Source organism: Oculina patagonica, chromosome 6 (genome assembly GCF_052425735.1).
Source record: "Oculina patagonica isolate OP01 chromosome 6, crgOcupat, whole genome shotgun sequence".
In the NCBI taxonomy this organism is placed as follows: Eukaryota; Metazoa; Cnidaria; class Anthozoa; order Scleractinia; family Oculinidae; genus Oculina; species Oculina patagonica.
The window spans coordinates 8,935,054-8,948,881 of record NC_135763.1 but is presented as its reverse complement, the minus strand read 5'-3'; the positions used below and the strand labels follow the sequence as shown (position 1 = coordinate 8,948,881).

At 38.8% G+C, this 13,828-nt stretch overlaps 1 protein-coding gene across 2 annotated transcripts in view; it reads left to right on the top strand.

Moving 5' to 3' along the window:
• Nucleotides 1-13,420, top strand: part of LOC144659008 (alkaline phosphatase-like) — a 21,544-nt gene extending 8,124 nt beyond the window's left edge. Inside the window, exons 1-8 of one of the 2 annotated variants that reach the window (XM_078519539.1) lie at nucleotides 3,655-3,793; nucleotides 7,512-7,841; nucleotides 8,491-8,736; nucleotides 9,272-9,508; nucleotides 10,274-10,414; nucleotides 10,717-10,824; nucleotides 12,588-12,869; nucleotides 13,120-13,420. In XM_078519539.1, coding sequence (XP_078375665.1) covers nucleotides 3,757-3,793; nucleotides 7,512-7,841; nucleotides 8,491-8,736; nucleotides 9,272-9,508; nucleotides 10,274-10,414; nucleotides 10,717-10,824; nucleotides 12,588-12,869; nucleotides 13,120-13,331 — 1,593 coding nt within the window. In that variant the 5' untranslated portion in view covers nucleotides 3,655-3,756 and the 3' untranslated portion in view covers nucleotides 13,332-13,420. Of the gene's footprint in view, nucleotides 1-3,654; nucleotides 3,794-7,511; nucleotides 7,842-8,490; nucleotides 8,737-9,271; nucleotides 9,509-10,273; nucleotides 10,415-10,716; nucleotides 10,825-12,587; nucleotides 12,870-13,119 lie in introns of those variants that run through there. The other variant, XM_078519540.1, reaches the window with a different exon arrangement.
• The last annotated feature ends 408 nt before the right edge of the window (nucleotides 13,421-13,828 follow it).

Here is a 13,828-nt window from a genome sequence, read left to right as displayed (position 1 = left end):
GTCTGCGTCGAGCCTAGTGGCCCATCAGGCCGGAGCTAATCCCGGTTTCTGAAGCACGACGGGACGAAGAGTATTTCTACTCCCCCCTGGATGGGATGCTAGTTCCATCGCAGGGTTACCCCCAGCATTAAATTCGCTCGTACCCATTTATACACCTGTGTGAAGAGAGGCACTGTGAGAGTAAAGTGTCTTGCCCAAGAACACAACGCAGTGACCCCGGCCAGTGTTCGAACCCGCACCGCTCGATCCAGAGTTCAGCGCGCTAACCATTAGGCCACCGCGCCTCCAACTCTTTTTTGTTGAAATGGGCCTTGGTTCGTTTCTTTCCAGATGTCTAGCCGAGATTTTTTAGCAATAGTACTTTGTCTCGGTGCCAGTTCTTGAAGACGGGTTCTCGCCGCGGAGTCCCGCAGAGTACCCCTCCCCCCTTGTGTTTCTGCCTCAGCTAAACTGCACGTATTTCCTTTTCAGGAGTGTACGCGGACGGGCCTGGAGCCTACTTGTTTCATGGCGTGTTTGAACAGCAGTATGTTTTCCACGTGATGGATCACGCGTTGTGTTTGAGTGGAAGCAAGCAGAAAACATGTAGGAAGCACATCAAACGGAGACGAAAGCCAAGGAACAGAGTTCACCGCCCGTGGCGCTGGCATAGAATTCCACCTGCAAGGCGGACGCGCTTTCGACGTGTTTGGTTCGGTCGGAGACTTGGCGACTATTAAAATTTGTTTTGATTTGCACTTCTCTTTTTAGAGAAAAAAGCAATAAAAATTGAAGGACCGACCGTGCTGTCTAGCCATGTTTTTTTAATTTACAAAAAGGTTGTTCCCGTTTGTTAACCCCTTTCCCCTCCCCCTCCTATGCATCTCCAAAAGTATTCACACCTTATAGTAATCAAAGTTATAAGGTGTGTGAGCATTTAAAAATGTTTGTTTAGCGGCCGTCACTTGGCAATTATGACGTCATATCGCGCAAAATGACGTCATCAAAAGTACGCCTCCAAATCTCCAAACAAGAAAAATATAACGATACAAAACCTAAAAGGTTCCCAACAAAAAGGTAAACAGAATCAAAATGGTTCGAAAGAAAAACAAATTAGCTTCAAATTAACAAATTTTGGTAAAACGCCCTCTGAAGGCATGGTTGTCATAAAAAAAACCCATCCAGTCACGTTAATTAGCTATTGACTCACCTTCACCGATAATTTTTTGCAAAAGTGACAAAGTTTTGCCACTATTGCGTGAATCTTGATTAAGTAAGATGATGCTTGTGTCCCCCCATGACCGGCTCCGATCGAAGAAGACTTATAATACCAGTTGAAATATTGGCCAATTAAAAAGTGTCCATTGCCCTACTGCCAGCCTTGCATTTTAGTTGGTTTTCACCCAAGGTAAATAAGGTTTATGTAAATTTCTTGGAACTTGCCGTTGTACCGCATGTGTGTAAACACTGTAGCTCCATTGAAAAAATAAAATAAAGTAAAATAGTCGATCTTTAATAGACCCTACGCAAATAATGTTGTGACTTGTTCGTAAATATATCTTGAGTTTGCAAGACAGAAAGCTAAGGATGATATAAAGCTTGTTCAGTGAAGCAAAGCGTTTGATCGTCATTATTATATTATCATTATTATATTAGTCACATCCCTAATACATGTTGGCATGATGGATTTACATCTGACGTAAGCAAAATTCTAAATATAAAGCCCTGACAATATTGTCTTTGTTGTCGTTGTGCTCGACATAGGGTTACCGGTGTTTCTTAAATGGTGAAAAGCGCGATATTTTGAGTGAATATTATTTTGATCATTTTGATGATTTAAAAGTTGCAAAGCCAGACGTTCATCATATTAAAGATAAACTACCAAGTAATATATCAAACACGAGCGACAGTGTTTCATCGGGATATCCAAACACCGAGAAGGGAGTTGAAAATACGACGTGCAGCGGAGTATTTTTGAAGAAATTAGAGGTGTTTGGATAGCCGATGAAACAATGTTTCGAGTGTTTGATATATCTTCTCAATCGAAACAAAAACTACGGAGTAAACGGAAAAATCTATGCTAATTAAGACTGGGTATCCAAACCTCCTCCACGGTTTTGTTTTTCTTTGTTTTAACTTGATGCACTATTAAGGAGTTTGAGAAGCTTAGCTTCGTTCCCGGCGCGCTCAAGCGCCCAGGAGTTTCCATCGAAAAAAGCCAATTTGGAGAGAGACTGGAGTTTTGCTTAATTATGATAACTAAATATGAAAGTAATCAAGAATTAACTTTTGTTTTCATGACAGCTTACTTGCGGTGAAAGATGGCCATGCAAGGCTTTCCAGCAATGACCGTGTGTACTGATCAGTTCGACGTTTATTTTGATACTGTTACGAAATATTTATCTGAAAAAAAAAAACTACGTCATAGAAACGATTTTGTATAGTACATTTGGTTAATATAAAGGCTATAAGCTACAAGTACAGATCAGAAAAACAATCAGTAGTACTACCTTTGCTACCACAACCGACCTTCGACTAATAAAGTATCCCGATTCCCTATTCTTTACATTTTCCTTTAGCAAAATGATATCCCTGTCATATTGCAGCAGGTAATAAATCACCACAAAAGCTAAGTGTGTTTGACGTTTTTTTACTTGTTGTCCGGAGGTGTTTCTCGACTTGGTTCATTAAAATTTACCGCTTAACTAATATTTAATCGACTTATCACTTTTTTATGTCCCCGAGTGCGTTTACGAAAACTGTGGCGTGAAAACTTTTTTCCTCAGAGTCTGAGATTTATCTTATCTCTGCGACAAAAATCTAAACTCACTACTTTCAAGCCTAGGAATACAGCCGCCTCTCAACACTCCTTAGTAGTGGTTTTCCGTACTTTGAAATAAAATATATAAAAGGAGCTGTTAATAAAAACAGAAAGCAAGATGGTTTTGCAAATAATAAATCGTGACTTTTATTATAATGAGAAATTATCTTTGTATAATCATTTTGTCTTTGGATTATTTGCATCTTTTCATTTTTATTTATATACACATTTGCCCAATATCAACACAATTGAATTTTACAAAGTGCAATATTTAACAAGAAGTTCCAAGGACCACTTGACGTCCTTAATTTCTTACTTGTAAACCACATTCCTGTGCATATTTACTGAGGAATTTATCAGCAACATTTCTTTTGGAAAAATATGTCTTACGCCTGCTTTACATGTACTATGAGTTGCTGCAACTCTAAGTTTCTAGTCGTAGAACTGTGATCGATTTGTTCTTCACGAACATCCCGACTTGTTTTGATATTAAACAGACACATCACTTCAAAAAAATTTAAAGCACGCCAAATATTATGTAAGTTATGACGAATCACCAACACCTACTTGAACTTTCTTAACAATATAATTCTAACAAAAGATAAACATTTTATGAGAGGGTTTCCTCTTTCGTCTTTCCTCGTATAAAAAAATACATTTCTGTAATTGATTCTCCTAGCGCGAGCTTCAAAATAATTTTTCGTTAACATAAAACGTCGGGGTCAAAAAGTCTTCGTTTATTTCGTTTAATTATATTATATTTTTACCTCTCTTGATACTGGTGTATTGTGCTTAAAATACGGACAAATATCGATAATAAATTACATAAATACGACCTCGTGTAGACTATATATAATGAATGTGTAGATGAGAAGCTCTAGTGTAGCCGTAATCACTGCTGTTACACCCCGGGCTTTTGAACTGTAGTGAAGTACTTCTGCATCTGCCTTGACACGATGTTGTACTTAATTCTGGCAATTTTTGTCGTACAAGGTAAGCCATTGCAAATAATGTGTTTACCGTCGTCTGGTATCAGTTGTAACCTTTTGATGCTGTTATTCTGCTCTGTCATAAAAGGGTTATGTATGAACATGCGTTCGGGAAGCTCACTCTTTTCGTCCGATCTTCATTGACAGAGAAAAAACTATACGGTAAACATTTTTACGCAAAAGGCAGACAACTTCGTTGAGACTTTGCATTTTTTTTTGTTGACATGTCCAATCTTTTGAAAATTTATGTCGAGAAAGTGATATATTAACAAAGGGATAAGGTAGAAACGAAATTCAGATGACCTCAAGAACGTTTAAATGCCACTTGGTGACTTGTTCATAGACGACACCATTCATATTCAGTTCAGCAGTAGTTCATGTCATCACCGGAAAAAAGCAAAGAGTAATCGAGTAATGTTTTTGATATCCATGTATCTTTAAATAATGTAATGTTTTTTTAGTCTTAAACTCGAATCTTTTACATTTTGTGTTAACCTCTGACATATACTGATCTAATTTGTACCTCTATCCATGTCCTTCAACCTAATCTCGTACCCAGATGTCTACTTACCACGGTAGTACACATCTGGTCAAGTGCGCTCAGTTCACCACTCTGATTGGTTGATGAAAAGCTTCAGCATTTGCGCGCGGATGATGTAAACTCTGTTTCGCACGCGCGTACCGTACGTTAGCTAGTAAGAAAATATTTGGATTCAAAGGCTTTTCTAAAAACGCGTTCGTGTTTTGAACGTTGCTAATGCGAATAAGCTACAGATACAGTTTGAAGTTAAAGCTTGTTAGTACAAAATGTTTTAAAATGACGATATTCGTGGGTAAAAAGATGGGTGAAAAACTTTGCAAATCTGACGCGTACTTGACGCATACAGCTAGCTTGTACGCGTCAAACACAGCGCGCGCTTTTCCCCATCGTTGAAGGCTGGGTTGAGTGTTTTAATTTATCAGCAAAGAATCAGAGTCTCGGCTTTTTTTCTTCCCCAACTTTATCTCAAGATTTTTTTACTTGTCTTTCCTTGTATAGGAAAGAAGTTCATGCGCTATTTACAGCGGCCAAGTGAGCTTTTCATCCACTAAATAGCCGAGCATGCGTAGTCGCGTCGTGTGTCAGATTTCTGACACATTTGACGCGAGCAAAATCCGACTTTACCAGATGTTCTCTCCGAGGGTTGAGAAGATCTGGGTACGAGATTACCTTCAACCCACATGGCTGAGGTAAATTAAAATACCTGCCACTACTATTTTTCCAAATAACGTTGTTATTAAAAAATATGCTTGTAAGATGTTTCTCTTCCTACCTAACAATCTGCAAGGATATATAAATATAGTTTTTGATGGCAGCAAACATACGTACGATGTCATATTGATCAAATGGAGAAAAACGATTGATATCAATCTGCGAATAGCACTACTGTAACTGTGAGATTTCAGTCTTTTAAAATTTTAAAACGATATTTAATTCTGGGTGAAGTGTGATTAGATCCTACGCATTTCCTTAATGATAATAAAAAGAGGCTCAAATTAAAAATATTATATTGTTACCCTTTTGTCACAATGCGATGCACTTTAATTCAATACATCTACATGTAGGTACTAGGTTTTGCTTGACTGAGCATGACTCTGTACAATAACTTGTCTTTTCTGCTAATTGCGTCGTAGCAAGAAGGTGACAACAGAAAAAATATTTTCATTCATTTTTTTTCAGTAGTTATCTTTCCTCGATGCCATTTTTGCTTTGCTTGGTGACAGAAATTTGATTTACTGACACGCTATCGCACGATAGTTTACCTTAAAATTTTATCAATTAATTGATTGGTGCAAAATTGTATTATCATAAAGGAAGTGTACGTAAGACAAAATATAGGAATCGATAAGTCGGGAGATGTTACCGCACAATAAAAGCCCGCGTTCCTAACATATTTCTCCTTTACACTAAGTAAATACAAACAAAAAGCAGGTTTCAAATCATTTTGTACATATTTTGGAACCTGCTTTTAAAAAGTTTAGATCTCATGGATAGACCATTCTTTAAAATTCAATAAAGTAATCAAATGTTTTTTGCTTACCCTGATGAAGGCAGTATTGCCGAATCGTCGGTAAAAATGTACCGAAACTTCAAGCGTCAATCAAATGTTTATTATTAACAAAATTACTAGAAAATCCTTATAATCGGAAGTACTTAATAGCACTTACGTATGCGTCGCTAGTTGTATTTTTACCACTGGAGGGCTTGAAATTGCAAGCTATAACATCAATAAAATTCTACGCATACCGCCCCATGTGGTTTGGCTTAAATGTTTTGGGATCAACGGGGATCAAACTTGTGAAACAAAAATAAAAAAAGAATGTTTTTTTTTAATTCTTCGGGATAGCGCACATTTTACAAGAAAGAAACGGAAGAAAACCTTTGGCACTTCCTTTGGAACACTTTGTGTTTTTGATCGTTCATCAAATTGATATTTATGCTATAAATATCTTACTGATATAGCTTTTTGTACAAAGTTCCAAGCGCACTACAAAGATATTGCCAATAGTTAAAATGTGGTGACTATAGCACAACTAATATACTTTGAGTGTTACTTCTTGTCAGGAACTTTGAGGTCCATTTGCGCATTAAAAGAAAGAAATTATGTATTGTTTAAAAGTTCTTATTAATTCTTATAATGACTGGCTCTTAGGATGATTGTCAATGTTGTCATTTATGTGGTCGACGAATTTATACACCGTGAAAAAAAGAGTATTTGCTCAAAATTGTAATTTTGCAACAGCTGTGAAATTTCTTATTGCCCGTTTTAGCTAATCTTTCTCATCAACAATAGACTGAACGGACTAAACTTTTTTGCGTGCCCTGCCCGCCGGCCTCCCAGAGGACCGAAAAAAATGTCCGGCATAATTAGGACATGACATTATTAAACTAGTTATTATATATATTTCGTTTAAGTACTTTTAAAACAAAAACCTAAAATCTTTCTTTTGTGACCTTCTTAACACAAAATGACTTGTCTTTGTGGTCACATGCTTAAATTGATCCGAATCAATCACTAAGGATGTTTAAATTATTCAAAAACTAAAAACATACTCTTAACTCTGAAAATTAACCCTTGGACGTACAAGCAAATTCATACCCCCACCATCGTACAAGGGGGGGGGGGGATGTTACCCCTCCCCGGAGTTTTCGTTCTATTAAGGCACAGCGAAATTATTTTGCGCTAAGAAGAAAGTCCGTAGCTAAATCTACAAGACGACATAATTGTAATTGGCTGTGACCTCATATTACGTCACGTGACGTCATTAGAGCCACCATCTTGGATCCGCCATCTTGAATTTCAACATTTTCTTAGAAAGTCACAAAATAACGAAAATTGATGCAAAATCAAGCCAGAGTGCTTATAGAATGTTAAAATAAACAAATTGTGCCATTCTGTTAAAAAAAAAATGGAAAAATAGAGAAAAATGTTAAAAACGACGATTTTTGGCAAGACTTTCCTGTAGTTATGAAGTTACCATGGACACTTGGTTGACATATCAAAATTTCCGCAAGGAATGGATGAGCAGCTACCGAAAGTTTTAGCGTTTTAGAGTAGATCCTTTTTTTTAGATTTTGAAAAAAACGTTATTGGGGGCGTGACATCCACCCCCTCCCCCCTTGTACGTCGGAGGGTTAAATCAAAAAAAGTAACTGTTAAATTTTCTTCACCCATCATCAGCTGTCAGTGGGACCATTCTGAACAATCAAGACAACAATCAGTGGTACAAGGATGGTGTCAAGCTAATTCGAGACAACCTTAGAGTGAGACCGAACAAGAAAACTGCAAAAAGCGCCATTATCTTCGTGGGTGATGGAATGGGTATCACTACTGTCACTGCTGCTCGCATCCTGGATGGACAGATAAAAGGCGGATCAGGCGAGGAGAATGTTTTAAGCTGGGAGGAGTTTCCTTGGTCGGGCCAGGCGAAAACGTATTGTGTTGATCAGCAAGGTGCAGATTCGGCCGCTTCGGCGACGGCGTTTCTGAATGGAATTAAGACTAATGATGGTAGGTGTTGAATTAAAAATGCTACTTAGCTATCTTGCCTCAAAATCGATTGGTGATAACAGTCTAACCGAGCCCTTTCAAACTACTCTCAAACTGTTTTAAATTCGGTCTGGGCGGGAAATTAAACGTGTAGAGACATGTAGTTTCTCTCTTGAGTAAGAAATGAGCACTACCGAAGAGGAATGCTTATATAGGATAGAGTGATCATCAGGCAGGACGAAGAAAAGACGGACTGTGAGACGGGCTGACGGACTGTGGAATAGACATTTAGACGAACAGACGAGTAGATGGACAGACGACCGTGCAGGTCCTCTCATTTATCAGTAAAAGCTTTCTTTTGTTTACTGACATAACCTGAACAACGCAAAATGATTCAGACAATGAAAAGAAAAACAATTTAAAACGTCGATAAAAGCTTTCACTAAGTTGCAAGTTACACATCAAATGGGAGAGAAAATTATAGATCTTTTAAATCTTTCTCGTGCTGAAAAACCATAGAACCTCTTCAATTCTCATGCCCAAAAACCAAATTCAGAAAAAACTAAAACCAAGCAAGAGAAGAGCGGCGGGTTGCAGAATTATTTCCATCTTTATCCCGTCCACCTACTCTCTTAAAAAATGTATTGACTAGTCATGTTGATTCCGTCAGGTGTTCTCGGAATGGACGAAAGGGTTAAACGAGGCTACTGTTCCACTGCGAGTGCAAATCGTAGAGCAATCTCTATTCTTTCGCTGGCGGAGATGGCTGGGATGTCAACAGGGATCGTGACCACTACTCGTGTGACGCACGCAACTCCCGCAAGCGCGTACGCGTATTCTGCGGATCGCGGTTGGGAAAGCGATGACGACAAGCTGGATGAGGCACTGGATGATGCGTCTGCGTGCAAAGATATTGGTAATTTTCTTGGTTCCACATTTGTAATTTTTATTATACTTATTATCACGATTTCATAAATGACATGGACACCTAGGAGTTAACATTGCATCTGCCAAGTTTATTTTCATCGAACCGAAAACCAGATCATTCAGCTTACAAGTATTTTATAAGTTTTTTTTTTAATACTAAGCGGCCAAATGTCTGCAACCGTTTTATCTGAAGTTCTATGCCAGAATGATACGTGAATAGATATATTATTTTGCGAGGCATGGAAGTCTCACCGTTTTTGAGTTTGGCCTGGTCGTAGTTGAAATTGGTGGAAGATGATGAGAATACTAAGCTAGCTAGATCTTAGGAACATTTAGACCTACATGGCACATCTAGTAACACCATTGCATTAAATAGACTTAGCTAGTTGTTCTGACAATTCCATTTCATTTATATTGCCTGCACTAATAGACAAAAAATGCCAGGAACGTATTTTACGAATAATTTGGATTGTAGAGCAAGAGCATCGGCAAGCACCAACATTTATTTGAACGTTCATTTTTAGCCTTGCAACTTGTTGAATACCCGTACGGTGACGGAATAGAAGTCATCTTTGGCGGGGGACGTAGAGAGTTCATGCGTCAAAATCAAGCAGACCCTGAGTACCCGGATAGAAAGGGAAAGAGGTTGGATGGCAGAGACCTGATCCAAGAGTGGGTGGACAAACATCCGAACTCACAGTACGTGTGGAACAAAGCTGGGTTTGACCAGATTGACACGAGGAGGGTTGACCACGTGATGGGTATGTAGTGGTTTCTATTAGCGAGGAGTCAAGATGCTTATGGAACAAATGCTTTCTGATTATGTGGTATTTAATCATGTATGTTTAGTCAGAGGCCATATGTGATTCATGTATCATACCAAACGTTTATTAGGCATCTGAGCGCCTTTCTGCTTCTTTATTTACGATAAAAACTGTTCTAGGGCTGACAGAAGTGACATTTTCAAACATTCTTCAACGGAATTATTGCTTTTGTTCCGAGCTTTATTTTCTATGATTGTCTGGTTGGTTCAGATAGTTCATGAAGTTGTCTGTCTGTCTGTCTGTCTGTCTGATTGTTGATCGGTTGGCTGATTTGCTCATTGGTTGGGTTGTTTTTTTTATCTGTCATTTAACTATTTTTAGTTCAGGCTCTAATTTTAGTTCAGGCTCTAATGCCTGAGCTAGCTTTAATTGTAGTTTCAAATCATAACATAACGAAATTCTGAATCTTGGTCTCACTTGCCTTAGATCCAACAAAGTCTACTGTTACCATCCATATTTCCAGTAAATGCAAAGCAGTTGGTACCAAATATATGAGAAATCCTGAGGATACATCCTAAAACGATTATTAATTAACTTTTCTTGCAGCAAAAGACGACCATGCAAAATAGCATACACCATTTTAGAAAAATTCGACAAATTTGGTGGTTAAATCTTAAATCGTTTTGAAATTACATATCTTATAAGGCATAAATAAAATTAACTTGCTGTTATGATCTTTGCATATGCCAATTATGTTTACAGGACTTTTTGAGCGTTCCCACATGAAGTATGAAGTGGACAGAGCTGAAGATCCTGCTGGTGAACCATCAATAGCAGAGATGACAGAAAAAGCCATCAGAATACTACAGAAAAACCCTAAAGGGTACTTCTTGTTAGTTGAAGGTATACACACATAGCTCAGTCTAAATTTCGACTAGGAAATAACTGTGGTTACAGAATAAACAGCACGAGGTAAAATAAAATCACAACTTTTCATGTTGTAAAGAGATACACGTTGTATCTTCTGCCTATACATGCCAACTGCCATTCAGCCATCCATCCATCCATCCATCCATTCTCCCGACTGTAGAATCCATCCATGCGTCCATCCATTCTTAGATTTATTCATTCATCCTTCTATTTCTTCTAGTGATAAATCAAATTATTCATTCTGATTACTGATTACGCCATATTTCACTCGGCAGCGGGACGCATTGATCACGGACACCACGGAGGCCGGGCGTTTAGAGCCCTTCACGATACACTTGCTTTGGACAAAGCGGTCTCTAAGGCATTGCGAATGATAAATCGAGGTAACTAACTATTGTACTGGCTAGCCTGCGCCGTGTAGCCGTCTTTATTTCCTCATAAAAAATACGCCGGCTGCACGCAGGATAACTTAGCACTGACGTGGTGTTTTCAGCGTACAAGGACACTTTTTAATCCTTTCTTCTAGTCCTTTGTTATAAATCATCTCCTCCCCGCGAAGACGTTAAAATACCTTCGGGAATAACTGATTTTTCTTTTGATCCAAACACCATATACTTTACAAATGCAGAAAAAAATTAGGCCAGTAAAACAATGAATGATACGGTTGTGTTCTTTTTTCCCTCTAACTAAGGTAAAAATATAAGACATAAATAGCTACTCGCTTGCAAATTCACCCACTCGTATTAAACATCTTTCCATAAGGGACGGACCATTATTTTTTTGGAGGGGGCGGGGATGAAAAATATTGAAAAAAATGCTTTCAGGGCCTGGAAAGACAAAATAAATTGTTTGCAAAAACGATATGTATAACAAAAAAATAGTACGAATTTCGAAAAAAATGTTTGCAGAGGTGCATAAACTAAAAAAAAAAAAGTTCGTATAGTGTGATCGTTCGGGTGAGAGTAGTTCTGAGAAGAACTGTTGTTGGTGACTGACGTTTCGACAACCTGAGCGGAAGTCATCTTCAGAGTCAAGTGAAAAGTTGTTGTCAGTCGATGATGTTATAAGTCTGGTCCGTTGAAGCTGATTGGTCAGTTAAGCCGTGATGTTATTGGCTGTAAGACTCGTGTAAAGTTTGTCATCAGTAATTGGTCAGTTTCGATCCGTCTATTGTTAGTCTAATTAAGTCGTTCTGTTCCGTCTATTGTTAGTCAAATTAAGTCGTTCTGTTGGCGGTTCGTTTGTCGCTTCTGTTTACGTCGTGAATAAGTCGTTTGTAAGGTGCCGGTAGTTGTTGACATCTGTTGATAGGCGTCTGTTCTAAGTTTGTGTACCAGCTTTCCAGAGTCAGTCGTTGAAAATAGTTAGTACTGTAGGTTAAGCATTCAGCAGAGTCCCAGTCGATTTTGTGTTTAGTAAGTCGGTGGTGTTCAGAAATGTGATTGTTGACATCACCATTTCTCGTCGCTCGTTTGTATTCAGTCAGTCTCGTGGTCAAGTTTCTACCGGTCTCTCCGATGTAGGAGTCCTGGCAGTCGGAGCATTTGATCTTATAAATCGCTCCCTGTCTGTTGTTAGGTTCGTCCCTGTCTTTAACGTTGGTCAGTAAATGTCGTAACGTTGTTATAGGTTTGTGAGCTACACGGATATTGTAGGAACAGAACGACTTAATTAGACTAACAATAGACGGATCGAAACTGACCAATTACTGATGACAAACTTTACACGAGTCTTACAGCCAATAACATCACGGCTTAACTGACCAATCAGCTTCAACGGACCAGACTTATAACATCATCGACTGACAACAACTTTTCACTTGACTCTGAAGATGACTTCCGTTCAGGTTGTCGAAACATCAGTCACCAACAACAGTTCTTCTCAGAACTACTCTCACCCGGACGATCACACTATACGAACTACTGATACTCCTGGGTTCAAACCATTTACTTTAAAAAAAAAAAAAGTTTGCAGAGGAAAATTTTTCATCCCCCCCCCCCCCCTCCAAGAAAATAATGGTCCGTTCCTAACATCGTTAGAAGAACCTGGCTTGTCTTGTTAGTGTCCTTTTACACAGAGTAATATGACGCAGAGTATTTTTCCAAAAAATGCCTAACGTTAATCTTTTATTTATTTATTATTGCAGCCGAAACCCTGATAGCAGTAAGCGCTGACCACTCCCATGTATTTACCATTGGTGCTTACCCCCAGCGCGGAAACCCAATATTCGACATTGTGCGTGAAGTGGGCGGCAAGTTAGCAGTTGGTTCTGATAACAAGACATACACTTCGCTTGGTTACGCCAACGGTAGAGGAGGCTTACAAGGGCCTCGTCCAGACCTGAGGGGGGTGAACACAACACACAAGGACTACCGTCAACAGGCCACAGTTCGGCGCAGGTCTGAGACTCACGGAACCGAGGATGTTGGTAAATAGTTATTCGTCTGTTTTATTTTTGTTATTTTTTAGTATTTTTTTTGGACTTTTAAAGGTTTCTTTTTTTCTTTCTCTTTTCAATGTGGGCCGACCTTAACTAAACTGACTTGCATAGACTTAACTGTAATTTTATATTTGAGGGCCACACACGCGTAAGTTTAAAAGTGTTTTTTACCTCTTTAAATAAAGATTTCCCTTCACTTCACTTCATTTCAACTCACTACACTAATTTGGTTTTTCAGGAGTATATGCGGACGGGCCTGGAGCCTACTTGTTTCATGGTGTGTTTGAACAGCAGTATGTTTTCCACGTGATGGATCACGCGTTGTGTTTGAGTGACAGCAAACAGAAATCATGTAAGAAGCACAAGAAACGGAAAGGAAAGTCAAGCCAACGGCGCAGGAAAATTCCAAGTGTTAGGCGAGTGCTCTATCGACGTGGTCGGCTTGGCTGACTTGTTCATTCCTGAACGTTTATTGTACCTCTCCCTTTAAAGAAAACAGCTAGGTTGTAGTAATTAACAATAAAATAAGTGAAATTACAGCCTCGCCTGATGCACTGTGTAGCCTTATATTTTGCTGACCAGTTTTTCAGTTAAATGTCTTATTAGAAACATAAATTTCTAATCCCACCTTGTAAGTATATTTCGGGGAGCGGAGAAACTTTATTTGTTACACGACTCAAAAGTGCTGCATAGCGGTGCCGGGCAACCGAGTGTGCGCAGTACGTAGCTATCGAATGGTTGTTTTAGTTCGCATGTTTTGGTCTTGACCGCGCAGAAAACAGAATTTCGCATTTCACACACATGCAGTCATTGATAATAAAATCTTGTTGAGAAGAACTTTGGGTGACGTCTGTCTTTGCAACGGCCTGATTGACACAGACTTGCACCGTTTCCCAGCACTACTATACCGTCAAAAAAGGGTCGACTCTCCCCACCCCCTGGTTTTG